The sequence below is a fragment of the Periophthalmus magnuspinnatus genome, chromosome 16 (genome assembly GCF_009829125.3).
Source record: "Periophthalmus magnuspinnatus isolate fPerMag1 chromosome 16, fPerMag1.2.pri, whole genome shotgun sequence".
Classification (NCBI taxonomy): Eukaryota; Metazoa; Chordata; class Actinopteri; order Gobiiformes; family Gobiidae; genus Periophthalmus; species Periophthalmus magnuspinnatus.
The window spans coordinates 7,951,232-7,974,838 of NC_047141.1; the positions used below are offsets into that span (position 1 = coordinate 7,951,232).

The window sequence follows — 23,607 nt, forward strand, 5'->3', positions numbered from 1 at the left end:
TTACTTTACTAGCTAGGTCGTATTGTAATATAAATACTGCAAAATGATAGATCGATCCACATTACATGACCAGCCTTTTTTATGCAAATTAAGACAAGATATATTGTTGAAATGATGGTACTTCAACTTGCAACTCAAACCACTGCTAACGTAACCTGAAAATCACTGGATGACCGCAGTGCTGAACTCGCCTACATTATCCAGATGTGGTCAGGAGTACCTATCTGGACCCTTAGAAATACACAAATATATCCACTCTCCACGGCTCACCTGACGAGACCCGTGTGTGGGCTCTCGTGGAGGATGTCAGCCTCACACTGTCCAGATGGGCAGGGATCCAAACATTACACAGTTCTGAGGGATCGTGGCTACAGCGCTAAAGGGCATTAGCATCTTAGCGTGGCACAGTTCCATGTAGATAAATCTTTTTGAGTGTGAAATAAAAGTGACTTATTTTCGTTCCATAATGGTGGTGTCAAACAGTAACATAAGGTTGAACACTTGAACACAGAGGAAGGGGTAACTTTGCTAACAAAAACTCTGGAGGACTTCAGAACATTCTCCGTGGAAATAGGTCTGTATCTGTATATTTATGTCATACTGTGAAAGATTATAGCCAAAGGAACAACTTTCCATGGAAACAAGCAGGTGAAAGCTCTCCAGGCCAAGTAAGAGTCAGGTCTGTGGAGATGCAAGCCCACAGGACGCATGTTTTTTGAAGTTTTTCAGTGCAGAAAACAAAACCAAAAGTCAATTTTTGTAAAGTAAAGTTGTAAAGCTGTAAAGTTACCTACTGTGGCTTTAAGTTTTTCGTTATACTATTTACTCTTATTTGTCTAATTTTTCTGTCACTTCCTTTCACTTCTACAATAGTACAAAACCTTTAAAGTTACTGTACTTTACTTTAAAGAGGATATTATATAAAATTAACTATAATTCTGTCAACGTTCCCTCATCAAAAACATGCCTGAAGAGGTTTTATATGTCATCCATGCATGTTTCAGTGATTTGATCTCTCCCGGGCACTATTCAAACCCACTTTACGGTTACTATAACGATCCTGTACAAGACTCCGCCCACAAACCTACACCACTCATGCTCCCACACTGCATTTTTTCATAAATATACAAAAGCAGGATACAAAACAATACACCACAACTTGACAAAACTTGATGTAATGTGCAGTTGTTTCTTTAGCACTGATTGTGACAGCGCTCTGAAAGAGAGGTCACTTAGCACGGAGAGCAAAGAGAAGCGGAGGGTCAAAAATGAAACTTATTAAACAGTGGAATACTTAGGTTTTGGGGGAATGTAGCATTTTTAAAACAATAAAACCTTACACGGTGATCGAAATATGTTACGTGTCAGCGGTGAGTGTAATTCCCCTCCCCTTTAAGTACAATTTTTGTCCACTCAACACTGCTCTGATCATTCATAACTAGTACCAGTCGCAACAAACAGTCCTGAACGCTGCTTTCAAAGAACCCTATAACCTTGATTAGACACAACTAACACAAAATGGCTGGAGTAAGTCAGATCTTATTAATCACACGTCTCCATGGTGGTCTGTGTCTGAGCAGCTGTCTGGCTCTGCCTCTTACTTAAACATAAGGAGGCACCGGGCCCTGTAAACGACACTTGTACGACGCTAAGTGCACTTCTCGTTAAAAGACTATTAATTAACCCATTACTCTAAAGAGCTATTGTGGTTAAATATGTGATTAGCTCGTAACGAAATGCCGCTCAGTACTTCAAGAGGGTTTTAAATGAAGTAAATACAGCCAGGAAGACAGGATTTCCTTGATTGTAATGGTAAAAAATTGGGTGAGATTGACAAAAAATCTGTCTGTTATATATGACATAGACTGAATATATGAATGGATATAGCTAAATGGACATAGCTAAACTGCTAGCCGCCGCGTTCCAAATAGAAAATGATCATGGGCACGTTTCCGGCTTCTTTGACTCTGGCTCCAATTCACTTTACATGAAAAAACTGTCGCCCCTCTCTGTGTAACTGCTGCTGTCAGACTCGTCATTTTGGTTTTAAAATGTTCATATTAACCCGCTCTACATGATCCTGGTATTTTTATTTTGTTATACGGTTGGCTGGTTATGGATTTAACTATCTGCTGATGCCCGATATCAACCAATTTTTACCAAGCGTATGGTAAAAATGATCCAAATCTGTTTTATCACTGTTATTTATCATTTAAAGTCAATACAAAACAGCATGGAAAAATAGAAAGTTTATATTAATGATCTGATATTTTGTGTTGACAAGTTTGCATGATGGTTTGATTTGTTAGTTCCTGGTCAGTTAGGAGATTGGCCCTGCTGGACTGAGACTGTTGTTGTTTTTGCTCGTTTTTTGGCGTGGGTTAGCCCTTATGTTAAAAAAATAAACATCAGCTTCCTTACACCAGAACACTTCAGTATTATGAGAAATTTTGAGCCAACATTGGTAAATCGTCTTATTACACCACAATTTATGGACCGAAATTGAATATTTGCTGAACCGATATCTTGAAATCGATGTCTGATCCACCAAAATGTTCAATATCGATGGAGATAGTCGATACTAATATTGAATCGCATACCTCCTAATTGGTATTCTGGTAATTTTGTTAAGGTTTAAGTATTTCTATTCTGATTAACGCTGAACCAATACATCGATTTTTGCACAAAAAACACATTTGCACATCATAACTTTTTAAAATTATTATTATTATTATTGTAGTGCAACATTTTATTTAGATTATTCATAATTTCAAAGGGTGAACACACTCCCATTCTCACTTTGAACCATTTTAAACACACGTCTTTGGAACAGCTCTTTGAAAAGAACATATCCAAAAGACTCAGATCCCATAAAAGAGCCAAAGGTCCCATCACTAGAATGGACCATAACATCCACCAGAACATTAACTCCATCCTACTCTCCCATCGTTTATCACCGACTTCTGAAACTGAGGGTGAGGTTGAGACTATTTCCTCACTCATTTGTCCATATCTGTTTTGGAGTCTTCTAGTTGAGGTGGACTTTCTACACAACTTTTTTGTAATTGAGTACCTGTGCGCTTTCTGCATCCACATAGAAAAAGTGTTATTGATCACAAACCTGGAGGAAAGAACCTGAAACTGAACCCTGAAACACTTTGGGATGAGGCGTATTGTCCATTACTGGTTCACCCCGCTTCACTTCTCTGTCTGAAAAAAAAAACTGTTCTAAAGCTGTGCCCGTAAATACTATCCATGTACCAAAGGATTTGTGAGAGACAGGAACAAGTCAGATCGATTCAAATACCTACTTCCTCTTTTCACAGTTTGAAAATCAGGTACTTGAGCTTTAACATGCAAGCGGAGATGAGGGCTCCATATCAGGTGATTAACTCAGCGTGAGGGAACTGTGAGGAGCAGGAAGAGATGAAATGATCTGACACACAGACGTGAGACGTGTATGCAGCAGTTACATATCAGTAAAAGAGATGCAAAGCAGGAACTCTTCAGTGGAAGTAAAAGACGTCAAGTGCTAGAGTAAAAAAGTGAAAAACTGGATTTATTTAATGGCGTAATAATATTCTGGAGTTGTTAATACTTTGGCTGGGGTGTTTCACCGTATGATATTTATTTCATTATGGAGCCCTGCAGATGACGGAAAGGAGAAGAATAATATTTTCAAAATAAAAAGTATATATATATTATTTTGATAGAACAAAATATTATCCTGACGTAACGAGATATTATCTTGTGGAAACAACATAATTATCCTGAGGGAACGACATAATTAGCTTGAGAGAACGAAATATTATCTTGAGAAAACGATATAATTATCATGAGGGAATGACATTATTAGCTTGAGAGAACAAGGTATTATCTTGAGGAAACGACATAATTATCTTGATGGAACGACATAATTACTTTGAGGGAACGAGATATTATCTTGAGGGAACGACACATTTATCTTGAGGGAATGAGATATGATCTTGATGTAAAGACATAATTACCTTGAGGGAACGACATAATTATCTTGAGGGAACATACTTCTATAAATATATTTTCATGAGCACACAAGATATTTACCTTACAAAATAAAATAAAAAAATAAAAAAATCCTGTTCCCTTATGATACTTAAGTCATTCTCTCAAGATAATATCACGTGAGAACGTGATATTATCTCTTGGCCACACATTAATATTATATTTTGCAAATGTCCTATTCCGGGCTCCGTACTTTATCATTACATTTATAGCAAAAAATAAACAAACTAATTCATATGGTCAACATAAAGCTTTTGTCACTTAATCACAGTGAGAAGAGGAATCCAAACCGCTGTACTGCACTGTAAAATATATGACTCAAGTCTGAGTAAATGTATGAGTCTGAAAACTACTCCCTTCTCCCCAACTTTGGAGACTTAATCATATTTTAGTACTTAGTTACACAGTGAAATCCAGACTGTGAACTGTTTGTCACGTTGTAAAAAACGCTGCAGTAAAGGAGTTACAGAGATGTTTTGTAGTTGAAAGGAAGTCACAAATATGTCCATGTTTGGATATGAAATCTTTTACAACGGTGGAAGAAGTACTGAATATTGCTACTTAAGTAAAAGTACAGACACCAGAGCAAAAAAAAAAAAAAAAAAAATAGTAAAAGTATTAAAGTACCTGTTTAAAAATGTATTTAAAGAGTAAAAGAATACAAGTATTTCCCACTTATTTTTAGATCTACAATAAAGCTTCAAATGTAGTGGTTTTGATAAGGATTTGTGCTGAATTTTGTTGAACAGAAACAATTGAATCGATTGTTTTTGTCTGGCTGGTTTTATTTGTGCATTTGTGTTTGCTCAATAAACCCTCAGCCTTTTCAGCAGATCTCAAACAGTAATAAAAAACACAGTTATTGTTCAGTCCTGTTCAAAATGTAGTGGAGTAGAAAGTACAGCTCTCAAATGTAGTAAGGTAAAAAATATCCACTTTACAATTCACTTAAGTAAAGTACAGATACCTAAATATTTGACTTACTAGTACAGTACTTTACTACTTTTACTTTGTTACGTTCCACCACTGATCTTTTGTAAATCATAACTCGGCTCTATAACGGTGATTAAAGCCAGAGGTGAATTGTTGAACAGGTTTCCCAGTCCCTAAAGGTGCACTAGATAATTTTTTTCTGGTAGGAGGTCGCCTCAACACAGATCTGACCTGTAACTTGACCTGGTGGTGTCATGCTTGTCTCCATGGAGTTAAGTTTAGTACCATATAGTGAGACATTTCAGGGGAAGCAATAACATCTCCAAGGAGACAACAGGCGGTAGACCCTCCACCAGAAAAGTGTTTCAGCAAGTACAAAACATGAAGTAACTAACATACAATGATCAAAGACAACTACTACTACTACTACTACTACAACTACTACTGCACTCCTAACATACATTCTACACAATTATTACAATGTGTATATTTACCAAAAAGCTCAGGAAACTTTGGCACTTGTGAAAGTCCTTTAAAACAGAAATGCACAAGATGAAATGTACAGAGTAATTTGAGGTCATTTGAGGTACTACTGTAGTTACCGGGGTTGAGTTGAGTCGTCTACTGTAAACATGAAAGTATAATAAGATCTGGAAGAGGAGCCAAAGATGGCGGCACATTGTTTTTGTTTTGTTTTCAATGACCTGAATTAACTGGGGTGAGACGCCAAAAAAACTACTTCCTGAATACTGTCCTAGCTCCGCCCAACGTGTGACATCAGAAACATGCGAGGCTAAATCATACAAAGCAAATGTTTAGGCGCTTTGAGGATTTAAAAACATGTAAAGGTTCATGTTGTGAAAATACTAAAGAATCCCTCCCAAACCCGACCTTTGTGAAATCTGTGGATGTCCTGTCAGCTGAACACAGGCCGTTTGAATTCACCCAAAATACGTTGTGTTCTATGGGAGAATTCTTTCTACTCCTAAGCTCCCGGGAGTTGCAGTACCAATGGAGCGGCCACTAATCGATCTCACAACACGGGGACGCAGGAGGAATGTCTTATTCAGTTCTTATTATAGATCCATGACTGTAAAGTACACAGTATGAACACAATATTGATCTAAAACGACTTAATAATAGAAACAAGTCCACTGAACTCTGTCTGAATGATGCTGGCAGCCCAGAGTATCATGGATAACTACAGTTCACGTATACAAGCAACAGATATAAATATTTTTTTTTCATTTATGCCAAAATAGCTCCACGGGGCTGGTGCATCATGTAGCTTTCCCACGAATTTGAGCAATATTTGTAGTACAGATCCACAAAGCAGCTCTTGACATCAATATGTGACTGCTGCGTGCTGTCTGCCAATTATAAAGCATTATACTGTCCGATAATCTGGAAGTGCGCGTTAGCATGTTAGTTGTTACGACTTTTTTTCACAAGGGTGGCACCAGGACAGCCCCCAACACTTTAAAATGTCATATTTCATTCCATATTTCTGTCTATTTACTCTTACTACATATTGCTAATGGGATGCTAACTTCACACGCTAACTACCCACACTACGCTACCACAGCTACTTCCCGCTACGACCCCCGATGTCCATGCGTTACCCTCCATCACGGTGATCCAGGCCACCACCATGGCTGCGACTGAGGAAAGCATGAGGAGATAGACACACAAAACATCAGACCACACGAGACAGGAGCGGCGGAGAGCGAGCGGGAGATGGGAGGGCCGATATCGAGGGCAGCGCAGTCCAAAAACACTGCGCCAATCAGTGGGAGATAAGGGGAGCGCCGGAGATAAGGCACGCAAGTGTGAAATCCCCACATCCACACAGTGACAGCAGAGGACGCCCAGGCAACCATGACTAAAGCACATGATTGGGTTATAATTCAGATTCAAGCGGACTATCCAATCTTGAGTTTGTTAGCGCTCTTGGTTGTGTTATCTATTCAAAACACTTCCCTAAAAAAAGATTATTGGGAATAATTGCCTGCTCGCATCTGATTTGCTTTCTGCCACCTGCTTGTCTCCATAGAGATGTTATTGGCTGGAATGTTCCACAGTATTGTATTAAATTATCAGCCTTGCATTTATTCAATTACAAGTGTTGTTATTGCTGCAAAATACCTTGGAAACATGCAATCAGAGAGTAAACCAGGACTAAATCAGGAGCTAAACTAGTACTAAACTAGGAACTAAACCAGGTACTAAACTAAGACTAAAGTAGGACTAAAGCAGGGCTAAAGCAGGACTAAATCAGGACTAAACCAGGCAATAAACCAGGTATTAAACCAAGACTAAAGTAGGACTAAAGCAGGACTAAATCAGGACTAAACCAGCCAATAAACCAGGTATTAAACTAAGACTAAAGTAGGACTAAAGCGGGGCTAAACCAGGACTAAACCAGGACTAAACCAGGACTAAACCAGGTACTAAACTAAGACTAAAGTAGGACTAAAGCAGGGCTAAACCATGACTAAACTAGGACTAAACCAGGAACTAAATTAAGACTAAAGTACCCCTAACCAAGACTAAACCAGGAACTAAACCAGGTGTTAAAACCAGGTACTAAACTAAGACTAAAGTAGGACTAAAGCAGGGCTAAAGCAGGGCTAAACCAGGACTAAACCAGGAACCAAATTAAGACTAAAGTAGGACTAACCAGGACTAAACCAGGAACTAAACAGGTAATAAACTACGTACTAAACTAAGACTAAAGCAGGACTAAACCAGGACTAAACCAGGAACTAAACAGGTAATAAACCAGGTACTAAACTAAGACTAAAGCAGGACTAAAGCAGGGCTAAACTGGGAACTAAATCAGGCAATGAACCATGTACTAAACTAAGACTAAAGAGGAGAGCGCTTCACATAAAAGTCAACAAAAAACAAATATACAGATAACATGATACATAAGAAAAGAACAATAAAATACCAACAAAATGCCAAGATATCCTGTCTATCTAGTATTAAATGCCAGGGATAAGAGGTGGGTTTCAGTCTAGTCTTAAATTGTGTTATAGACGGAGAATCTGACAGGCAGAGGGAGGTCACAGTCTGGGCGCTGCCACAGAAAAGGCTCTGTCACCTCTGGTCTTGAGCCTGTCTTTGAGCACAGCAGCAGGAGCTCGCCCGTTGACTTACTTTAGCAAAGAGCCTGAACTGAAAGAAGCTGGACTTTGAACATGGAGTCCAATATCAGCTCAAGATTCGTCACTGCAGGGCGGCACGAAGATGACAGCGGACCTCACACTGTCAGGCCTAAGCAGTGTGGGTTTTTTTTTTTTTTTTAATCAGGTTTAAGTTCAGGACGTTTGTATCAAGTGTGCGGATCCCTGAGACAGTCCTGCAGAGCTCTGACTGTGGTCGTTTAAATGTGGTCACTGCTGCAAACATGCATTCTTAGTGTCAACGTTCCACAGATTTGACCTGTTACTCGGCCTAGGAAAGTCACCTGTTTGTTGGAGATGAGTTTAAAGGCATACTGTGGAACATTCCGGGCAAAGCAACTATAATTTGGATTTGTTGCCATGAGAAAAAATGAGAATTAAAAGCGTTTCTAGCTTATTTGACTAACTGCGCTGTCTAACTATTGTCCACATAGCTCAAATAACTAACCACTATTTTTAAAACAGCACTAAGTAACTTTTCTGATGGAAGGTCTGTCACCTGCTAGTTTCCACAAATTTGTAATCGTTCTGCCTAAAATGATTCACTTTTACACTTTTATTTACACTTTTCTAGCTCCACTGAAACAAGAATCTGATGCCTCCATGACGATAAGTTACAGGTTAGATCTGTGAAGAGGCGACAACCGCTCACAGTAAGAATGCATGTTTTTCAAGGTATTTTTGAGCAATAAAACACATCTAGTGAACAAATAGTCCATAGTTACATTTACTGTGGAACATTTCAGGTAAAGTAACAACATATCCATGGAGACAAGCAGGTGGCAGAATTCACCAAAAAAGTTACACAGAGCATCTGTAAAACAAAATAAAAAGTTGTGCGTTTTCAAACAGGCCATGGTCCTTCTTGAGCAGACAAATGATTTAATTATTTTGGGACTATATCTGCTGAGTAAAGACTTTTTTTTACTGTAAGCTTCATTTCATATAGACTATATAATGAATTAGTCTTATGCAACACTTTCTTCAATTTTACTTTTCAATTTTATGCATTATTCATTCACTCAACAATCAGTGCTCTGCTCCTACTACCTACTACTCCCTGGCCACCACCAATCACTCACACAATCACATACTTTCACACATAGGTCGTCTGGGTGAAGTGTCTTGCTCAAGGACACCTCTGCGAAACATTCAACTTGTAATTTATCATCACTATATTTTTGCAGCTAATAAAAACAGCAATGATACATATAGTACCAACCAAACTTTTGGCATAAATAGATAAGCTACGTCTCATTTACACTGAGAATTTGATTTTCAGACCGACTACGAACAGCGCGATATTAGGTTTCACTTTCACTTTAACCAAAACAATAAAACAACACATGCTAATCCACGGTGAAAAGGTTGTAGTTTGTGTCATCTCTGCTGATCTAAAATGAGCGAGTTCCTGTCCAAACGCATGTCTAATATTTTTCTGGCTGTTTGTTACCCTGTGCAGTTGAATGCCTCTCCTTGTCTGCCCCTAATGTAAATCAGACTTTGCTGTAACATGCAGCAGGTATCCGAGTATGTATAAGCTTCTCCAGACGTGTTTTTGTGATCTGGGGGATTCGGTTCACGACAGGTTTACGCGCTTTTGTTTAAATTGGACTAGACCAGTTATCCAGTTTTCCAGGTGTGCATGTAAACGTAATGACTGATTGGAACTTGGATCAAACCACGAAGCTTGAGGTCTGCAGGTGAATGCGTTTGTGGTTCAAATCTCCCAAATCCCAAAGACACATCTGGATAAGTCCATATGTACCCGGATCCACGCTGCGTGTAACAATGTCGTCCAATTTACAGAGTAGGAGAGGCGTTCAACTGCAAGAGGTAAGAAACAGCCAGGCAAAATATCAGACATGTGTTTGGACGTGTACTCGCTCATTTTAGATCAGCATCGATGACACAAACTACAGCCTCTCCACTGCGGACTACCACATGTTTCCTCGTTGTTTTGGTCCACTCAGTCAAGTTAAGTGAAAGTGAAAACTACCAGAGCTTTGTTGTGTTTATTTGTGCTGCAGAGAGAAAATAACTTGTGAGTAATGCAGTTCGTAGTGTTCGAAAATCTATTTCTCAAATGACATGTTGCCGAAAGTGTGGTTATACGTTAGATGCTCGTTTTTACATGTAATTATAGAACGTCTCCTGCAGGACTCACCTTCCCCGGCGTTGTAGGCCAGGATGGAGCGTGTTCTCATCTGCTTGCCCTCGATAGTCTTGCTGGAGCAGGTCTGTGAGCAGGAGGACCAGGGTGTCCAGTCGCTGAGCACACAGTCTCTGGAGCAGGGTACGTCACAGGGCTCCGGGGAAGGGGGAGGAGACGAGGAGCACAGCCCGCGATCCACCTCCCATCCTGGGGGAAGAACAAACACAATATGGTTAAGCACTATAACCAAAGACAAAACGACAGCATTCTGTGCGAGCTGGAATTGCGTTGCCAAGCTGTAGGTCAGTGGATCTGACCGCTCAACCACAGATTTTTACGTCGAGAGCGGGATTCGAACCGCCAACCCTCTGATCAGTGGACAAACACTCCAACTACTAACTCAGCTACTGTTGCTCTATCACATGTTTATACATACTTTTATTTTATTGTTTTTGGAAATGTTATATTTTGGTGAAAACATGTAACATATTTTAGAAGTTTTACTCTCGTTTTTGACACTCTGAGGTGACACAGGGTTGCGTATTGAACAAAGTCTTACAGCTAATCATGAGGAGGGTTCGAGCAGCGCCCAGGAGAGATCACTAGATTACTCAAACATGCATGGATGACATATTAAAAAAAACTCTTCAATCATGATAAATGAACGTTAAAACATGGTAAAAAGCTTAAAAAATATATATATATATTTTTGCATAATACTTCCTCTGAATTTAAGATTGTCTCTTAAATTGTCTCTTAAATATGAAATGCTCAAAATTTTCCGCAGTATAGCATTGCAACGTAGCTCCATCTAAGGTAGTCCAGACCAATCCTAGCATAAGATCTAGAGACGGGTCCCTCCTGACAGATTGAAGAATGGGTCAAACGCCAAGAATGCTGCACTTTCTCCCGCTAACCGTCGCATATGTAAATTCATTTCTGAGTGTTTAAAGCTATAAGATCCCATATGCCTACGCTAGTGTCCCAAAGTAGTTCCTAATTCCCGAATAATAAGAGTCACCTTGCGCTCCAAGCTGGATTGTCGCAAGATTTGTGTTTTCAAAGTCAAACTCACGAAAATCCATCTCGTACGGCTCCCGCTGGTCCATTTGCGTCAACACAACTTTTGGATTGAAAAAGGCAAGGACATTTGAATAATAATTACTAGCAAGATTGCAAGGGGGAAAAAAAATGATGGTATGAAATTCTACATTCATTTAGCCAAAAACCTGATATCAAAGCATAGGAACTGGCTGCAGTAATTGGCAAAAACTCCAATAAAAGTCTTCACGAATGATCTCAGTGTGTGCTATTTCTGGGTGATATTACAGAGCTGAACGTATCAGTTTGCCAGGTTAATAATAATAATAATACATAACACTTGTTTATAGCGCTTTTCACGACATTCAAAGACGCTTCACGCAGCTCAAAACAGACAAAACACAAATGAAAGAAACAGGAAAAAAACGTAGACGCAGTTATTTGAAAGTAGTTTTGAACAGGTAAGTGTTCAGGGCTTTTTTGAAAATGGCGAACGTGGATGGGTCTTCAGTGTGTTTCGGCGCGGAGTTTGCTCGGCTTTGTCCCCCCAGGATAGGACATAAGACCTTTGAGTAAATGATGGCCGCTGTTCTGTTTACTTCGCTTTTGGTTCAGCCTCGTTCACGTACACCACGCATCATTCACCCCTAACACGCACCACGAGCCATCAGCTGATCCCCGAACGTATTTCTATGGCAACGCGCTTCGAGTGGACAGTCGTAAGTAGTAGCAGTAGTACAGAGAGCACAGGAAAAATGCAGGACACGTGAGCCGTCTACTCTTTTACACACATGACAGTACACAGACCTGGCCCGGAGAGGTTCACACTTATACACTACAGACTCCAGATGAGACTATAGAGCTGCATATGGGACATGGGACAGCCTCGTCTTAGACCGCTCCACCTGAATTATGCATCTAGGCACCATACACATAGGACCAGTAACCTACATATATGTCTGCACTGCACCAACAACTTCCACTTTTCTGCTGTACATATTGGTGCTGGACATATTCTGCGAAATCCACTTTTACGAGATTTGGTTTGATTTAAGCTTCGGTTTAATCTCATCATGATCTCACTAGTTGTTTTGATTGAGTCGTGCATGTTTGAGTAATACTGTATTGTCCTACATTTGAGGCTTCAGCGCTTAGAAATGGTCTGTTTTCACCTGCCCCCTATCTCCACCCACTGCTCTGTACAGTTATATGAAAAGACAACAGGTCATGGATAAGTAAATGAAAATAATATGATGAAATACAACTATGAGTAGGTTAATGGACAAGTTAGGAGTATACGCAGGGCCGGTCCTAGGTTTCAGGGGGCCCTAAGCTGAATTTGTCTCTGGGGCCCCAACATTATGACTTTGCTCTCATCACCTTGACCAACTGTATTTATATTTATATGACCAACATCAGACTGAAAACATCCAGAATGTCACAACTACCACAGTCACAAGAACAGCACACAAACATGTAAGGGGAGGGTCAAGATTTTTTTATTTTTAGACATTTTTTCTTCGTTTCTGGTGGATTTTAATGTGTTCCAGTTAGCGACAGTGAGCTTAAAATTACATTATAAAGGGTCCTCGCACCGGTGTAAACACATAGCTGCCCTCAAATATCTTCTGTACCAACTTTTGAGATGTGTTTTTGAAATAAAATCTATCCTGAATGCAGATACCATTATAGGGTAAAATGCATATGGCTGAAAAACATTGGTAATGGATATAGTAGGCACCAATAGCATGAAAACAGCACACTTCCTGATTATCAAAAACTTTACAATTAGATGTAGAGAGTACACAGCTGACTTATTTTGACCTAAAGAGCTGTTTATACAATATATCTGTGCTGGGACAGGACACATTTTGAAAAAAAAATTGGGCTTTTAAGTCTAAACTAAACTGGCAGCCATGTTTGATTAGTCTGCCCCGGGTCAGCAGTGGCAAGAATCGTTTACCATCAACATGTGCGGGTGGGATGAATTACGGTCTACTCTAGTGCTTTGAGAGGCTTGTCGAGATTGTAAGGCTCACAAATAAATCCATGCTACTATAATGGGGTATTAGGGCTAAAGTGGATAAAACCAAGGGACTAAACCAGATATGAAACAGTTTGGTGAAAGAATCCTGAATTTCAAGTTATTTTAGGATTGAATGTGATAGCTTATTGTTATTTTTTGACTGTATTTGTATTATTTTACTTGCAAGAAACTGTTAAGATATTATCTGTCAATTGTAGCCGTACCTGTACCACATTTTTCCCATGAAATTGAGAAAACTTTGTCCTTGCCCCAGCACAGATATATTATATAATCAGCTCTTGAGGTCAAAATAAGTCAGATGTGTACTAATTATAAAGCGTTTTCTGTCTAATAATCAGGAAGTGCACATTATCATGCCAGTTGGTCTCAGAAAGTTGTGTAAAGTGCTTATAAACTAAATGTTCGGATGTAAAAGGTAAGTGAGGAATAACTTTGGACCACTGTAAACTGTTTAAAATGAACTGTTTTTCATGTTTTTTAAAGCAGTAAAAGTTATGTACAGGGCCTTTAGCTTAAAACAAAAACAAAATGATAGATAGATGGATATTTGTTGTAGTTTGTCCATTTATGTGTTGCTGTAGTAAATGGCCAACATCTGTAGATCAAATTTAGTCTCACACATACATGGGAGTTGTGTTATTGTGTTGTAAAGTCTCTATTTAAGCTGGAAAGTTCATTGAGATACAAGCTCTGATCAACGGAGAAGTCACTGAGTCAGAGCGGACAAAACAAGCGCAAATCATCAATACTCTTGATCTAGCACCACCGCATCAAGTCACCTGCACCACTGAACTATAACTAAAGAACTCTAAGGCCCATCATCATATCTTCATCACAGCAGCAAAAGTCTGATGCTTCATTTGTTTTAGTAAACTTTTATGACTCACTGTTAATATCAACACGATTCTTTTTTATTTTCAGTTTTAGCTTTCTGACTTTTTGACCTAAGTTATCTACTTTTTGCCGATATTTAGACATAATTGGCTGTGTGCAACCTCAGTGTTAGCCTCACTACTTCCTGTCTAATATCTCTGAGAGGTTTTTGCAGAGTCACGTTTAATGAATAAATAAACGTATTTAAAGTTCAGGCAGTGCACAGAGAGCTGCAGAATAACATGTTAAAAACTACACAAATAAATTTATACTTCACCAGAGGACACTTTTGTGTTTAGAAAGAGAGACATTAGTTTATTTTATGTTTTCCGATTTTAATAAAAGTGACCGTTAGCTTAGCGTGACCATATTGTCCCGGGACAGTCCCAGTTTTGAGCCCTGTGTCCCCTGTCCCAGCAGATTTATCCAAAACCAGTGATTTGACACAGTTTTAGACAAGAAAAGTCCCTGGTGTCTCTATTTTTGACCAATTTGATCCTCATAACAGTAAAAGGGGACACTTTTTAGCTAAAATTCAGAAAATCGTGTTTGAAAATGAGCATAAGGCGACAAATGCACCAACAGAAGTCCCTCAGATAAAGACCCATACGTGAGTCAAGAATGGACATTGTTACGCACTTTTTTCACAGTTTTATTGATACCATCCAACCCAGGTTTGTTGAGTTTGTTCATTTGGAAAATCTGGTCACCGTATCTTAGCTTTGAGACACCGCGAGCTAGCTACCTAACATGCTCCCGTGCACAGAACCTATTATTTTTACTTTTCCTCTAGCTGTAGTATTGTGCCTGATGGGACATGCACAGACATGTTCTTGGATGTTGAGTGTGTTCATGGTCAGATTTCGTTGCCTGGATCACGGCTCTTTATTACTTTATTAAGATGTGAGTCTGGTCCTGAATCTCCTCGTTTTCAAATGGCCGTGACTGACAGGTGGAATAACCAATCAGGGACAGGCATGGCCCCTCCATTTCAGAAAAAATAAAGGACAAAAATATCACAGGAGACTGAAAAACATTGCGTATTTCTGCAGAATCAATGAGCAATGCACTAAACTCTGTTAATCTGAGGTGACATGAATTAAAATGTATTTGTAAATCTAAGGTGACCAATGAGCTCCTTCATTTCACTTGTGTCGCTGAATAAACCAAATCTGACTGTACAATCACATTTGACTGGGTTTAAGATGCAATGGAGACAATAGGGAGGACATGGGGACCAGATTTATACCAGTCTGTATAATATAGAGGTATCACTCTGGATTTTCCAGGCAACAGGTTTGGAAATCTGGGATTGAAAAGATGAATTTGAATCTTCTCTTAAATTTATAAGTCGACCAGAACAGTCTGTACTTATAGTGAACAAAAATATGTACTTTTTATTTAGTTTTAGTTAGTTTCAGCAAAAATATGATATTGACAAAAATTATGATAGAAATATTTTATCTGATGAAATGAGCTGCTTTGACATGTCTGCAATATATCAGCCATGACCAGGACTAAAAACATCAAGTCCAAAACAGGACGACTGAACCAAGGATGAAATCAGGTCTAACCAAGAATAAACCAACTGCTGATTATGTGTAAACTGATTAACTAGATCTTAAAGCAGATCTATTCTGCAAAATTGACTTTTCAGAGCTTTTAGCCAAATTATAGTTGTTAACTCACCCACAGTTTTATTTGGAGTGATTCATGTTTGAGTAATCTTCAATAATCTATTTTCAAGACGCCATGTTGCCGGTCAGTCCCCATTTTCACCACCAACAGCATACGCCCACTACAACATAACTACTTCATTCTCAAATTTTATTTTCTTTCTACCAGTGATACACGCAGGATTCGGCAGCACTGTCATGTTGGCACATTTTTTTAAAATCCGCTCCTCGTGAGCGTGACCTACAGCCATTCATTGAAACATCAGCTCCCATTGGGCACTACAGTTTTCTAAAGCGGAAGTCAGTGGACTTGTTTCTTTTATTTAGTCATTTTAGATGAATATTGAGATTAAAAATGTGCAAGTTATAACATAAAGATCCACTTGTGTTGTAGATTATAACTATATAGCAGACGCAAGCACAATATGCAAACTACACATGAAACACATTTTTAGTAAGTTAAAGTGAGGTAAAATATGGTGACTTTCTCAGATTTTGATTGAACAATGCCACTGTCTTTGTTATAAAAAGGTGCTTTTGTGTGTGTTTTTATTTATTATGCTGATTTACTCTTACTTACAAAAACATTGGACATAATGGCCAAGTTGTTTATAGCAAAAAACATGATGCGTGGCCTGTCCATATACAGAGGATGATAAAACTTGTATGTGTCTGTATCTGCAGGTTAAAGCTCTGGCACCACAGGTTCAGCTGCTGTTCAGTGATTGTAAAACCTTTTTTAACTGTAAGAGTGCAGGCGACATACAGTTCTTTTTAAAGCAGTTGCTAACAGTTGAGGACTATTATATCTGTGTCACTATACTTTAGCTTACAGTGCACTTTTTAGCACAAAAGACTTCCCTAATCCGCCTGCACTACTTTGAGTGAATCCCGCACATAAACTGACTTCCACATTAGAAGAAAATCCCTTTAAAAACAGGGACGGGGCCTGACAGCTGCTGACTTTGCATTAAGATGTCACTTTGACAGATATGCAGTCCACCAATCACGAGCAGACTAAGAGCCCTGAAAAGCGGGAGTGACAGCGCGCACCGGCAGCTCCATCTGAACTCGCTCAGCCTAAGTGGACCCAGGCAGCGTGGAATATCAATACGCACTTTCCAGAACGCCTATCGACCTTGGGCCAGACTCCGAGCCGCCCGCTGGCATTCTCTTTTACGGTCGGGACAAAAATAAAGAAATAAATAAAAAATACAAGGGACATTGCGTTGAGAAATCAGTGCGGCGTGAATCCAAACATCGAGAATGGATTTTCATCAGGTGAGGGAGTGAAGGAGTGCAGCGGGCGATCAATCACACAGGGCACATTGAGGTCTGTGTGGGGCCAGGACACTCACTACAGGCCTGGAAGCAGGTGCAACGCAGACTGACGGGGTAAAGGCAACAGTGTGCTATCAGGGCAAGTAAGGCCTTCTCTGCTTGCCCTGACATTTCACCAAAATGATTTTATTCCTTTAATTAAATTACAACTTTACATTTTTTTTAGCTCTTAAATTCTTTCAAACATAACATAAAGATGATGGATTAACATTCTGTCAACAGTAAACTGATACTATACTATCAGATTTGGTGTTACTTGAGGGGGTTACATGTTCAGATATGTCCTCTCTTTTCTTGGGCCTTCTCTCCGCAAGCAGCTCGCCTTTAAAACTGACCAATCAGATTGTCTCTTTATAGTTGATTGACAGGCAGACACTAGCACTGGTGCATTAGCTTAGCTCCGCCCAGGCAAGCTGTGTGCTCAGTGCTGGCTCTGGCCCTGTCGTGTCATGATTGCACAGATTGCGTAGCTAAGACTGTTTCACTTTGGCGGAGTTTGAAAGAAAAAGTAGTTTATGTTTGTTACCGAACGTAGTTGTCCTGAAACGTTTAAAAGAACATCTAAAACAACCGATGTAATGGTTCTAATGGGGGCGCGGGTCCAGAGCATGTGGGCGTGGCTTGTTAGGGTATTTTGTTCTTTTTTAACTGATTAATGTTTTTTGTCTTATTCAATATTTCACTTGTATCAACGTGGGAAAACAACTCTGCCCCGATTAAACTTAGTCTATCTGAACCGTGATTTTTTACGCGTTGGTCTGGTCTGTGAAGACGGCGGCGGTGAGTGAGGCGCTGGTGTTACAATCCAGTCTATGTGCACTAACTCGGATCATAATGAGAAAACATCAAGTTCAAACGTGGAGGTTCGCAATGTTTCATGTTCAGATTTTTTTTAATAAATACCAGCTTTGATCTGACGAGCCGCGCGCACATTCCTGAACTTGTTTTGAGCGTACGGAGGCGTTACAAATGCGTTTTCAGAGTTATTTCTTAACACTGAAAGCCGCCATGATGCATATTTTTAAACAGTCTTTTTCCTGTGTGCATTTAAAGTCGATAAAACGTTTAAAACTGCGTGCGCCCTGGCTCCACACAAGGTCAAGTACTATGTGACATCACGCAACACCGTCCCGACTAAAGCCCGGCTGAGTGGGCGGGGTTTGCAGCGTGGATACTTGTTCCTCATATGTCCAGACTCCGCCCCTCCGCCCCCTCACTCTTTGAAATGTGCTTGTGGGAGGAGTTTAAGTGTTCATCTAAGTAATATTTCCTTTGAATTGGTTTTGTTATTTTTGGTATCGTGGGTGCGTATTCCTCGGTTTTGCAGTAACATTTCCACGGAGACAGGTACGTGACACCTTTAACATCCCCTGTGTTTTATCCTTATGTCATTACTGTTACATCTCATCACTCCTGATATCATCCACCTCTAGAATACTGCTGTGCCCTTGTGCTTAATCGCCCGGGTAACACTGTTCTGCCTCTGCACAGTCCAGACTCCAACTGCTCCTCATGACTCCATTAAAGACGTGTAGTCGTAAAGTCCAACAATAAAACGTGGAGGAGGTGTGTGAAAGGGTAGGAGAGGGAGAGAGAGAAGAAAGAGGGGGAGGGAGAGAGAGAGAAGGTAGGAGAGGGAGGGAGAAGGAAAAAGAGGGGGAGGGAGGGAGGGAGAGAGAGAGGGGGGGAGTGGGGGCGTGGAAGGGAGAGAAAGAGAGAGAGGGAGAGAGGGAGGGTGGGAGAGGAAGAGGCAGAGAGAGAGAAGAGAGTTGGGGACAGACAGAGAGAGAGAGAGAGGGTGCCTGAGAGAGGGAGATGGAGGGAGAGAGAAAGAGGGGAGTGAGGGAAAAAGAAAGGGGTGGAGCGAGGGGGGGAGAAAGAGAGAGAAAGAAGAGGGAGGGAGAGAGAGAGAAGAAGGAGGGAGAAAGAGGGGGGGGAGCGAGAGGAAGGGAGAGGGAGAGAGAAAGAGGGGGAGAGAGAGGTAGAAAGAGAGAGAGAGGGTGGGAGAGGGAGAGCCAGAGAAAGAGAGAGGGGGGAGGGACGGACAGAGAGAAAGAGAGGGAGAGAGAAAAAGGGGAGTGAGGGAAAGAGAAAGAGGTGGAGGGAGGGGAGAGAGACAGAAGAGGGAGGGGGCGAGAGAATTGGGGAGAGAGAGAGAGAAGAGGGAGAGAGAGAGGAAGGGAGAGAGAAAGAGAGGGAGAAAGAGAGAGAGCAGGAGAGAGAGGAAGGGAGAGGGAGAGAAAGAGAGAGGGAGAGAGAGAAGCAGGAGCAAGAGAGAGAAAAAGAGAGAGAGAGGGGGACTGGTCGACTGAGAGAGAAAGAGAAAACAGAGAGGGACAGAGTCACTCAGTAAGAAAGAGATGGAGAAAGAGAGCGGGATAAAGGGAGTCAGAGAGAAAGGGAGAAGGGAGGGAGAACTACAGGATTAATGCAGATATAAAATTCTATATGACTTATGAGACGATTTAATGTGTCAAGGTTTTATATTCCACATACAGTCGTCAAAATAAAATAAATATATGCACGTCATGTTAAAAAGATTGATTTGTAACCATTAAAGGAACTGTTAAAAAGAGACTACGATCACAACTGAACCTGTGTTGCCAGAGATTTAACGTGCAGACAGAGACAAAAACAAGCTTGTCTCATTCTCAGTTTATGGACAGGCCTCATGTGAAAACTCAAAACCTCCAGAATTCACTCACTGAGCTGCATGTCCAATGTTTTTGTAGTTAAGAATAAATCAACCTTGTTTAGCTCATATCTCAGGACAAGGATAGGTCAAGGGTCTGAAATTTCACATCCAAATCTTACATTCAGCTCTTTTAGGTATATATATATTACACAAAAAGCACAGTGTAACAAAATCAGTTTCACCCCAGTTTCAGTTTCACTCTGAAAAAGCAACGGCAATGATTTATGGACTTAAAAGCTGCACAACATTTCTACCTGTGACACAACAAACCACATATTCTCAGAGGTTCGGGGGTCAAGGTCTTTGCACAGGGGATTACTGAAACCAGTGTGAATGAAGCTTAATGCAACCCCAGGTATGTTTTTAATGAGGGGGCAATGTTAAAATTCAAAAGCACATAAAAGTCGATCTTGCGTCACATACTTTTGTAATTTCCTGTTCGCACTTTCACTGCCTTGTATCACCCCGCTGACGCTCTGGTTAAAGGCGCAGGTTTATTACAGGTTTCTATGGCCCTGTGGAGGATTGTGGAGGATTGTGGGGGAGAGAGGAGGAGAGAGGTGGAGTGTGTGGCGGTGATGGATGATCTGGAGCATCGGGGCACCATGACAGAGCAGAGAGGGCACTCGGCTGACCTTAAAAACACACACGATTTATGCTGGAGTGTTCGCACCGGAGCAGAGGGTCAGACAGGGAAAGATATGAACTATCCATCTGCCGCGCTTTTAGAGCAATCTCAAAAGAGGCATGACTTGATACAGTGGAACAATGGCAAAGCAGTCTTGTCTCAGAGCAAGTAGTTTCCTGGTCCCTAGTTTCATGTATCAGCGTAAAATATGTAGGCTAATCCTCCAGATAGGTACCCCTTACCAAGAATGACCTATGACCAGCTCAGTTTCCTGAAAGGATAGAACCACATGGAGTCTCCTGACTTAAACTGACCAGATTATGTTAAAGCAGCAATAGACTGTACAGACAACAGTGCAGCCAACGTCCTTTTGCATTCTACACAAGTCAGCCTATAAACAGTCTATATGCAGCCTACAGCCTACATACAGTCTATATACAGCCTACAAACAGTCTACATACAGCCTATATGCAGCCTACAGCCTATATACAGTCTATATACAGCCTACAAACAGTCTATATACTGTCTACATACAGTTTATATACAGCCTACAAACAGTCTACATATAGTTTACATACAGTCTACATACAGCCTATATGCAGCCTGCAGCCTACATATAGCCTACATACAGTCTTCATACAGCCTATATGCAGCATACAGCCTACATATAACCTACATACAGTCTTCATACAGCCTATATGCAACCTACATACAGTCTACATACTGTTTACATACAGCCTATATGCAGCCTACAGCCTACATAAAGCCTACATACAGTCTTTATACAGCCTATATGCAGCCTACATATAGCTTACATACAGTCTTAATACAGTCTACATATAGCCTACATATAGCCTACATACAGTCTACATACAGTCTATATGCAGCCTACATATAGCCTACATACAGTCTAAATACAGTCTACATACAGTCTATATGCAGTCTACAGCCTACATATAGCCTACATACAGTCTAAATACAGTCTACATACAGTCTATATGCAGCCTACATATAGCCTACATAGCTCTACACACAGTCGGTCATGGTCTTGGTCTCGAGGACGCCTGTGCTCGGTCTTGTTATGGACTCGAGGTCTGACACTCGTCGACTGTGATCACATTTCATTACAGTCGCTGCTGTCGGCATAAACTTGCACTGGGACAGCGGGGGCTTCTGAGTGCAGCCTGTGCTCGTTTGGAGCCAGCGGACACTGTACGGCACATCCCTGCACACACCCCCAGCGCCGCGGCATGTTCACGACAGCGTCACAGCACAGAATACACTTGGATTTGTAAAATGTCCTACCTGTCCATGCACCTCATGTCAGTCCTCCTGCATGTTCTGCAGACCATAGGCTCCCTCGTCATTACGCAACGATTAGACCAAGACCAAATTCAGAGCAAAAACTAATCTAAACATTTGCTACAGTGTCCGTGCAGTAAGTAGTAAATGTGCAGAGGCTGGAAAATATCACTGCAGATTCAGTAACACATGCTTAAAATCCAACTCATTTTGAAGCAGTTTTCTGTAAAATGCAAGTGGAAGTTGGCTTGAAACAGGGGTTCTCAACCTGTGGGTGAGGGCCCAAAAAAAGGCTACAGTGTTTCAGTACTGTACAGTTTGTTTGGTTTTGAAGCCTAAATCAGCATTAATCAGATGATAAATTTATAAAAACTGTGATGCATATGTGATCCAAAATGCAATACAATGCAGAAAATTACAAAGATGATCTCCATGGGCCGTGGTCTCATCTTGGCCTCGGCCCTCAGAGGTCTCAGTGCGGTCTTGACTACACTAGCCCTGTGACTGGTCCCATCTCCAAACATATTGCAGTAATGCCCAAGGACGCTACAACATTATTCAACAGCTACGATTCTATCTGTGCCAGACAAGTAAAGTGGGACACATTCATCTGTCTCTTAAAACACTCTATGTTAATGCACAGAAGTAGAATGTGAAACGATACACAGTCGTCTCCTCACCGGTGCTGTTGACACACTGCACTAGGGGGACCTGTGTGCCCGGCCCACACAGCAGCTCTTCTTCTGGGACACACTGCTCCAGACCCAGGACCCTCCAGCCCCAACAGGACGGCTCCTCACAGGGGACGGCCTCCACCAGGTGAGGGCAGCTGCCTGGTCCTCCGCTGGGGTCGTTCACAATCTCTCGCCTCCTCAGCTTAAAACCTGCACCACACACACGAAACAGCAGCTTTAAAGACAGGGTTTAGGAAATACAGAGGTGAATTATGGGAATATACCTCACTGTCGCATAAAAAAATGTGCATATGGCAGGTTTGAATAATCATTTCATAAATAATTAACATACTGCAAGTGAGATTTAGCTAGAGATAGATGAGTTTTATGACATATTAGTGGCGTATAAAGAATCACCATTTCCATAGAGACAAGCAGCTAGAGGCTCTGCTCCAGGCAAAGTAAGAGTCAGGTTTGTGGAGATGCAAGCCACTCAGTAGGCCTGTCATGATAACACATTTTGGAGTTTGATATATCGCTGATGTAAATGCAGACGATAAAGAATCATATAAAAACAAATGTATCGACTGACAGAATAACCCAAGAGCTGATTTAAAGTACAAAAATAAGTCTAAATGTACAATACTAATGAAAAAAAAAAACAAACAAACAAAAAAAACATGTGCTGCAAAGAAAAGAAAAGAAAAAAACAGAATGAAACACTTTCGTACTTAGTTTGTATAATGAGTAACTGAAGTTATTATATTATAATTTAACCTTTTACAGCTTAAATCTAATCTTATAACTAAAAAAAATAACCAAAATTTTTCCAGTAGTGCAAAATAAAAAAAAATAAAAACACAAATATTGGCCCCCAAAAAATATTATTCTACCTTTCATATAGTGAATGATAAGTCGATACAGTGATTATCATGACAGGCCTAGCACTCAGACTAAGGACACATGCCTTTCTAAGTTAATTTTGATGAATAAAATACATACTATAGCTTTAA

At 40.5% G+C, this 23,607-nt stretch overlaps 1 protein-coding gene across 1 annotated transcript in view; it reads right to left on the bottom strand.

The window, feature by feature from the left end:
• LOC117384122 (thrombospondin type-1 domain-containing protein 7A) overlaps positions 1–23,607 on the bottom strand; it is a 196,040-nt gene that overhangs the window by 119,300 nt on the left and 53,133 nt on the right. Inside the window, exons 8-11 of the mRNA XM_055227765.1 lie at positions 22,587–22,804; positions 10,330–10,516; positions 6,597–6,635; positions 5,469–5,504 (exon numbers count right to left, since the gene is read on the bottom strand). Coding sequence (XP_055083740.1) covers positions 5,469–5,504; positions 6,597–6,635; positions 10,330–10,516; positions 22,587–22,804 — 480 coding nt within the window. The remainder of the gene's footprint in view (positions 1–5,468; positions 5,505–6,596; positions 6,636–10,329; positions 10,517–22,586; positions 22,805–23,607) is intronic.